This window comes from Crocodylus porosus, unplaced genomic scaffold (assembly GCF_001723895.1).
Source record: "Crocodylus porosus isolate Cpor-Errol unplaced genomic scaffold, CroPor_comp1, whole genome shotgun sequence".
Taxonomy (NCBI): Eukaryota; Metazoa; Chordata; order Crocodylia; family Crocodylidae; genus Crocodylus; species Crocodylus porosus.
This window is the reverse complement of record NW_017728947.1, coordinates 43,988,381-43,997,515: the sequence shown is the minus strand read 5'-3', so window position 1 is coordinate 43,997,515 and position 9,135 is coordinate 43,988,381. Positions and strand designations below refer to the sequence as shown.

Below are 9,135 nucleotides of genomic sequence, written 5' to 3'. Positions count from 1 at the left end.
TGTGTAGATAAGGCAGGATTCCTTCCCTGGTGGTGTCAGATGGCAGAAGGGTAGAGAGGTGTAGAAATCTTTCTTGTTGTTCAGCAATGAAGTTTAAATCCAAAATGGGCTAAAATTTGTCTCATACCAACACGGCTGCTAAATAACTTAACACTACTTGTCATCAGTATTCTGTCTACATGGTGGGCCCAGAAGGCAACAGTCTAACCTGAGCTTCCTCTCAGAAGTCTACAGCAGAAATCCTTTGAAAATTGAGGCCTATGCAAATGGGAACAATCAAAACAATAACAAAAAATCATTTTTTGCCATTTGAATTTTTATTATATCTATTCTATAATGTGCTGGATCCTGTGCACAAACAGGTTCTGCTCCAAAAAGCCCACAAGTAAAATGAGAAAAATAGACAACGAGGCCAAGAAAACCATAAAAGCAAAGTCATCGAAGTTATTTTGCATGGTCGTTACTTTTATTTGTACCAAAAATACACATAAACAAACAGCAATGCTTGGAGCATGAAGTGCAGTCCCAAACTTTCTGGGGAGGATTCCAAAGAACGTCTATACAGTGTTCAGCAAAATGGGATCTTGAGTATATGTCTTGCTCACTTGTGCTACATTTTTATATGAGACTTGGGAGGGAAATAAAATTTTCATCTCCAGAGATACTTATATAGCAGAAACTATTTACAGCGTAGGCTTGAGAGGAAAGTCAGAACTTTAAAACAGGGTAGAGTAACTGGTTTCCCCTTGAATGTCCAGACTCAGATCTAGTAACCCAGCATTTCACATCTGAGAAGAATCAACCATTAAACTCTGGCTTGAAGGATGGTCCAGGACTGACACAGCTACTGACAAGAGCTAATGTAGGAAGGGATCATTTTTAAAAAACTCCACAATAATTACAAAAATGGCCTAAAGATTAGAATACATGTATGTATGTGCAGCATCAGTCTTGGGGTTGGAGTTTGCACCAGCAACCAGTCCTGGGTGGTTTGAGCTGTCTTGCTCCTGGAACTTGGCTATATTTATCCTGGCTGATCCATGCTGTCAAGTGTGCCCTGCTCTTGATAAGGTGCAACTGATGACAAGAGCGAGGGGTCAAGGGGGAGGAGCAGGATGCGGGACTTCTAGTCAGTATTTCTTTAGTGGGGTTTCAAAAGTCTTTCAGTCTCATTCCAGTTTAGCATGCATCTTGGTTTCTAGGCACTTCTGGGAGCTTCAAGAGACAAAAGTTCAAGATGCCAGAGCCTTCAAAGAAAGCAGGTAAGGACCACAACTAAGAGGCAAAAAAAGGTGGAGCACAGTCTGACTGAAACTGTGATTTCCAAGCAGAGACAGTCTCCTTGTACTACAGACGTGAGACAGCTTAGCTCCATTGTAACTGGAAAAACAAATAACAGATATTTTTAGCCAGCGACAAAGTATTTGGGGAAAAATAATAAGGAGGAGTACTTTGTCAAGTTAATCTAAAAAAAAAAGAGCTAGATTCTACCCCAGGGAAATGAGTAATTATTTTCTCTGAAAACCTATGGTACAGAATTCATTCCAGAGGCTTTGAGTAAAGGGAAAGAACAAAAATTAAATTATTTTGTTCTCAAAATCTTATCACCACTCAGTTTCTCTACTAGGCAGCTTCAGCCCTGTAAAAATGTGCATTCTCTCTCCCAGGAATTTTCTGGGCAGTGGAAGTAACTCCCAGTCCTTTTTCTGGGTATTTTCCAGTAAAATTTTTGGGTGAGAAATTTCCACTGTGAAGAGAAGCTTCGAAGCAGCTGATTAATATTTTACTGTCTCTCAGAGACTCAGTTGTGTAATTTTGGCAAGTAACTACACCCCAACTCTGAGGAAATAGTGGGTATGCTGTAGAGTTTATGCATACTCCCTTCTTGACCTCCTCTACCTCTGAGCCAGCAAATAACTAGTCATCTACAAAAAACAAGGTCAAAACAGACTGTACCACAATCAGCCTTCCCCCAGAGTAAAACATGTGAAAGAGAACCAAGATGAGATTTAGGATATTCCTGAGAACCAGTTAGTCACAGGCCACCTGTCTATGCATGGAAGAAGAGAGTGATAGATGGTGTGGGAAGGGGGTTGAAATTGCAGGGAATCTGTCTGTGCAAGGAAGAGGAGACCCATGAAAGGTAGAGGTAAGTGAGGGTTGCTGTCTATGAGAGGGGAGAGAAGGAGGGATATTTGAAAACTCTGAGTTCATAATTAAATTTAGAAAAATAGGTATTAAAAGTTAAAGTTGGATCTGTTTGCAAATTGTATACGGGGAACATGCAACAGAAAACGGTACTAAGTCTGAGAGTACACCTTGACTTTTAGAGCTAGTCTCATCTCAGCAACATTGATATAAATCCAGTGTCCCTGACCCTTGAGTATGGTCCCTTGATGTGCTCCACAGGTGTGTTTGTGCTGGAGTGCGCATATTAGATACTGTTTAAAAGCATGCACTTCACAGGGGGTCAGTAGCATGTGACTGGTGTTTCTCAGATGCTGTAGGCCTTGGTACCCTTTAATAAAGCCCTGAATTGGTATAAATCTGCTGTTATAATAGCTAGGGGGGATTTTTTTCCATCATGCCCACAGTTGCCAAATTGCTTACCTATATTAAGAAGGTGAGAAGAAGGATGGCTCATTGTTAGAGGTCCTAGCCTGAAACCATTCCCTGCTCTGCCCTGTCACTGACATCCTATGTGAACTTAAGCAAGTCCCTTAGTCTTCTTCTGTGGGAGCCATGGAGGAAGTATGCTTCTCATGGGTTTCACCAGATTCCTTGTGATCTGCAGTTCCTCTAGCACCATTGACACTGAATGATTTAAGAAGGGCTTTCACTTTTGGTTGGAATACTTGGTATTAGCCACTGCAGAAGGCAGGATATGACTCAAACCTAGGTTTATTGTAAAGGACTGCAAAACACTTAACAACTGGATTACTTAAATGAGATTTTCTAAGTTCCTCTTTCACTATGTCTCTGAAAGGAAAGCACTGTTGCCAATTCTTGCAATTTTATCACGTCGTGAAGTATTTGGTGTTTTTCTTGAAAGTCAAATGACTGGAGTCAGGTGACCATGAAATTCTGGCTCTCTTTTACAAAATAAGCACATTTCCAGCCCTCAGGACTGAAGAGACAAGCTTAAAAACATAAATCCTAAAGTCTCAAGAAAACCAGAAGACAAATAAAAATACTCCCCAATTTCATTATGTTAAAAATCCTGTGATTTTTAGGCAATGTCAAATCTTTTTGATACCTGACTTATGCTTTCTAAATGCTTAGAATGGGCAATAATGGGAAAAAGAAACATGATGACAAGCAATACTTGCCATAGTCTCCTCTCCCAGGTTGCATAGCTTCAGAATTATCAGACTTCATCATGCCTTTGACTGAGCAATCCATTTCTGAATTTTAAAGTACTTTTCACCATAATCACTAATTCCTGTATATGGATTAAGAATATGCCCTAAACTTTCTGGGGCAGGAGGACTTGACCCTCTGCCCTGCTGTAAGGCTACCCAGCTCTGCCACTTAATGTGGAAGAAGAACATACACAGTACTTCCAATCTTATTTGACTCTCTGAGATATTTCATGGCTCCAACCCTGTGCAGCTCTTATCTCTGGCCAGTAGTTCTAAACCTTTTTAGACTTAAGGCACACCCTGTTAGATTCAAGGCATCCCTCACAAAATGCTAGCTAATAGCTACTGGCTTTAACTTATTTTTTGACTATGGAAAAAAAAAAGAGCAATACTTCTGTTGGAAAGAATTCTAAAAGAACACAGCAGGTCAAGATATTTTTGACACCATAGAGTTTTATTTGAAATCTTGGGTTTATCTTGTGAATCTTATAGGCATTTGTACACCTAACAGTGACACCCTGCAACACCCTGGTTGAGAATCATTGGCTTAGACAAAGACAGTACAAAAACTGTGATCAATCCCAGGGCAGAAGGGGGAGGGGAGGGGAGGGGAGCGGAAGGGGCGAAGGAAAGGTCCAGTGCCTAATTCATTTATAGAAAACCTAATCCAAATCTGTCAGATAATTCCTGAAAAGGATCCCTCCAGTCTCAAGAAATAACAGTGCTGCCAGTTCTGAAGTATTGTGTTTCAATACTTCAGGGCATTTTGATTCAGAATAATGCAGAATATAAATTCGAGTTGGGCTGCACAAGCACAAAGATGGAGGCTATAAGGAGCTTATGCCCTTGAGCAAATCAAATTTCCTGCCTTTGGTACTGTTTATAAATTGCACTAAGAACTCCAAAGAGCCATGGTCCACGTGTCACAGAAATAGGGACATCCTGTGTCCTGGCCAAGGGAAGTGCCTTGAAGCCAGAGAATGTTCAAGGGCTTATACCCACACCAGCTGTCTGAACAATCTTTTCAACATGGAAGAAAGTTTTTAATAATTTAAGTAGATTTCCTAACACGTTCCTTTATTTCCAACTATTCAATAAAAACATTTCTAATACAAAGTATCATTTTGCTTTTGCATAGAATTACAAACAACCAAAGAGATACTGCTCTATAGAAAAATCTATCAGCAGTATTTAGAACTTCTATTTTGATTTATGGTTTCAAATTGACCTAACAAGTATTGTGTAATATCAGCCCTAGATACTTTAAACCAATGTGGAAATAACCTTTACTTGAAACCAAGTCACAGATGCATTACTGAATTAAATGTAAATGTATTAAGCCAAGGGGGAAATACATTTTATTAGAATAAAATAAGCACCATTTCATGGTTCATTGTTGTATATAAGTATATTTATGACATATCATGTCTAGAATCATAGCACACACTGATTTAGAATTGTCCTATAATAGATATTTCCCCCTAAAAATAGATGTAACAAACCTTTAAAAAAATCCCCAATCTTTTCACAAAAATGAATCTAACATTTTTCCCCCTTGTTTTCCCTATATATGTATAAAGTAAAAACTGGTAGAAAGTCCTAATCTTACACTCAGGACTCACCGTTGTCATGAATGGGTCAGTGAGTTTTAAGTTCTTATATCTCATAGTTTGTCATGGCTAGAAGCATATTTGGAATCTGCTTGGAATCCACCTGTTGTAGTGACACATGCAGCATTAATTTCTAGGCTGTCCTAGGTATGAAATGTCAGACTTTAATATTAAAAGATTTTTACTTATTTAAAACCAGTTACTATCTTTTTTAGAAGTTTTAGAAGAGTATTAATATTACTTTATCTGTATATCAATGGGTTCATATCCTCAGCTGGTAAAAGCTGGTGTATCCGGGCAATCAGGCTATGCCAATTTATACCAGCTGGGTATCTGCCACCCCGGTAAGTAAGGAAACTTGTATTTACAGGAGTTAAGAGAAAAATACAGTACAAAATAGACAATTAAAAAAATTCTAAACATTTCCAAAATGTCTTTAAAAATATAGAATAAATAAGATGCCTCTTGCTATGGCATGAAAGTTTCAGTCATGTTTTTTATGCACTGATAATTAAAACTTGACTTTGACACCAACATAATTAACATAGCACAAATGCCTACATAAAGAAAACCTTATATCACACCACTGTGTGGTGTTATAGCAGTTATGCCTGCTATAGTTAAGAGTGCTAAATATTTTAGAATTTTTTGGGAAGTTTAAGTAAAATCCCTTTGCCTTTTGTGGTTATGAGAAAAATAAGAAGAGAGGTGAAAAACATCAACCATTCCCCTTCTAATATTTTTGTGAGAACAACAGAAAACAGTCAAACTTGTACTAACCACGCTTGGAGCGCTGACATCAGGGGTAGAGGATGCTTTACTGGAAGAAGCAGCACATTGGTTTGACCCATCACCACAGAATCTGTAACAGAACAGGAGCTTCGATGGGTTTTTTGGCACTTTTGATGGGTTTTTTGGCACTTTTTATCTAACAGCTGATTCGATCAGCTGTTAGATAAAGTTGCCGTAAAAGCTCTGCCAAAGCACCCAATCTATACAGACGTTGGGTGAGCCAGGTCTAAGTAATGCACTGTCTCTTCTGGGCATACACTGGGCTTGGCACAGGGGTACACAGAGTTTAAAGTAAAATGCTGTTTATGAGGCTTTTTTTACATCTGTAAGCCAATGTAAAAATAGGCCTCAATGAAAGGCCTCAATGCACTTTGAAGTTGTTTAACACCCCTGAAAATCACACCACTTCTATTTAGCCTCCAAACGTGGAGTAAAGAATCTAGGTTTAGAGATCGGAAATTTTGGCTAGGTTTTATAATAGAACCTAGCCTTTAAGCATCTCACTCCACAGTGTATTGGTAAATAATACACTGTAAAAATTAATTTTGTGTACGTTTAAATTGTTCAATTATAGCTCCAGTACTGACAGTACTGTAATGATGAGGGATACTGGTTTTCTCTGTTTAAAAATCCCAAATCCATGTTTTTCCATGATTCAAATGAAACACCACTATCTATCTATCTATCTATCTATCTATCTATCGAGGTATCACTTGAACACAATGTTTTACTGATATATCTACAATTTTAAAGCAATTTGGACATGCCTCAATCATTATAATAATGGGGGTTTTTTATCATAGAAAATCAGAACTCTCCCTAAACCCCTCACTCATGAGGATGCAGGTCCACTTGTGGCTGTCCCCCCATCCCCCATTTTGTGGCACTGAACAGCCCTGATATGCCAGTGTCCTGCCCATGCCATTGCCCCTCACCCCAAGCCACAGCCCTCCAAGCTCTGCCAGTACCCCTCACTCCCAAGCCATAGCCCCCTGGCCCTGCTGGTGCTTCTTATTCTCGACCCACAGCCTAGCCCCCCCCAGTTCTATTGGTGCCCTTCGCTCCTAACCCACTGCTCCCTGGGCCCTGCCAGTGCCCTTTACTCCCAACCCACATCCCCCTGACCCTGCTGGTGACCTTCACACATACCTCACAGCCTGCTCCCCCCTGCCACAGCCCTGCCAGTGCCCCTTACTTATGATGACCCACAGCCCCCTGGCCCTGCTGGTGCCCCTTACTCCCCATCCTATTCCCCCAACACTACTGGTGTCCCCACCAGGTGCCCCTCACTCCCAACCTGCATTCCTCTGACCTTGCCAGGGCCCCTCACTCCCAACCCACAGCCCACCAAATGTTAACCAGGTATGTCCATGCATACATAATTATTTTGCTTCAGTGAGTGCTGCTGCCACTCACTTATGACTCACTTATGACATGCAGCTCCTTCCCCACCACAGCAACACCTGAAACCCATGGTTTCCCATGTTTTTCTGCTTTAAAGAAGAAAATCCATGATTTTCTCCTTGAACATTTTCCTCCTTAAAGAGAGAAAAATCTGTGTTATTCTCCTTGAAAGGAGAAAATCTGCATTTTCCTTGGCAAACAGAAAACCCAGATCCCAGGTTATAAGTTACAGGGGAGAGCTGCTGTTCTGTCTGCACCTGAAGTAGCTTGATAGGCTTTGGATCAAGAAATACCACCTAGCTCTTGACTAAAGAATGTATAGCATCTCTGTATAGTTCTAGAGCAAAGAATTTACAAGATCTCTTGCTGAAGCCTGTGGAGTTTCTAAGCTGCACAAGCCTGACCAATTCAAAAATTAAATGCAAAGAACTAGTATTAATGAAAAATTAAAATTTCAATACCTCAAGACCTCAAAAAATTCAGGAATTAAAAAACCAAACATATCTTTGAAAATGTTAACCAGGTATGTCCATGCATACATAATTATTTTGTTTCTAAATACAGAACGTGTGCAGTGATACCAATTTAGTATTGTTGGGGAACCCTGTATTTGGGAATATTCTATTTTTCCCTTGATTTTGTAACCTGCTTGTCTTCTGCTCTTTGTGATCATGCCCATTGCAAAGGTCTATGAAAGCTTATATCCCATTTAACCCAGGCCTTGTATTTGATCAGGCATGTGCCATTTTTTGTAGTAAATTTATACATTCATTTTTACTGGCCATAAACTTCTGAATCAAATAGGAATTTGTCTCATTAACATTTATCATCATCATCATCATGAGCCCCAGAGGTGACCCAAGGCTCCACTGGGCTTGTATAAAGAGACCAAAACAAGTAGATTGTAAACTCTTTGCAGGAGGGACTAAATATAAGAAAAGGGATCACAGACAGATACATGCATACCATGGGGGGAGCACAAGGACCTTAGGGTGGGCAGGCCAAACTTGGTCCAAGCTGTCTCCTCCAGTGAGCAGGGAGGTGTGCTCTAGCACCTCCCCCCCTCCCCCCCCGGCTTTTGGCCTGGGCCACTGAAAGCATGCAGCTGCACTTAGTTTCATAGTTTCATGGTTAGTAGGGTTGAAAAGGACCTGAGCAGATCATTGAGTCCGACCCCCTGCCATGGCAGGAAAGACCCCAGAAAGGTGTTCATCTAGCCTCCTCTTAAAGATCCCCAGGGTAGGAGCCAGCACCACTTCTCTTGGAAGTTGGTTCCAGATCCTAGCCACCCTGACCGTGAAGTAGCGCCTCCTGATGTCTGGTCTGAATCTACCCTCTGCCAGCGTGTGACTGTTATTTCTTGTAACACCTGGTAGTGCTCGGGGGAACAGGGACTCCCCCAATGCCTGCTGGCCCCCTCTGACTAGCTTGTAACGGGCCACTAGATCCCTCCTAAGCCTTCTCTTGTGGAAGTTGCACAGGTTCAGGTCCCGTAGCCTGTCCTCGTAGGGCCTGCCCTGCTGCCCCCGATCATGCGAGTGGCCCTCCTCTGGACCCTCTCCGTGTTGTCCACATCCCTCCTGAAGTGCAGCGCCCAGAACTGGGTGCAGTACTCCAGCTGTGGCCTGACCAGTGCCACACAGAGGGGGAGTATCACCTCCTTGGATCTGCTTGAGATGCATCTGTGGATGCATGACAAGGTACGGTTGGCCTTCCTGACTGCATTCCCACACTGCCGGCCCATGTTCATCTTGGTATCAATGATGACTCCAAGATCCTTTTCTGCCTCTGTACTGATGAGAGGGGAGTTCCCCAGCCTGTAGGTATGGTGCTGGTTCTTCCTCGCACAGGTGCAGCACCTTGCACTTGTCGGTGTTGAATCCTATCCTATTCTCATCCACCCACCCTTGTAACCTGTCTAGGTCTCATTGTAGCTTATTCCTTCCTTCTAGCATGCCCACATCCCC

The 9,135-nt window shown here is 41.5% G+C and overlaps 1 protein-coding gene across 6 annotated transcripts in view; it reads left to right on the top strand.

The window, feature by feature from the left end:
* Positions 1-1,166: 1,166 nt before the first annotated feature.
* The window catches only part of MYBPC3 (myosin binding protein C, cardiac), a 102,986-nt gene continuing 95,017 nt past the window's right edge, over positions 1,167-9,135 (top strand). For 5 of the 6 annotated variants that reach the window (XM_019552252.1, XM_019552251.1, XM_019552249.1 and 2 more), the window contains exon 1: positions 1,167-1,262. In XM_019552252.1, coding sequence (XP_019407797.1) covers positions 1,238-1,262 — 25 coding nt within the window. In that variant the 5' untranslated portion in view covers positions 1,167-1,237. Of the gene's footprint in view, positions 1,263-2,002; positions 2,150-9,135 lie in introns of those variants that run through there. The other variant, XM_019552250.1, reaches the window with a different exon arrangement.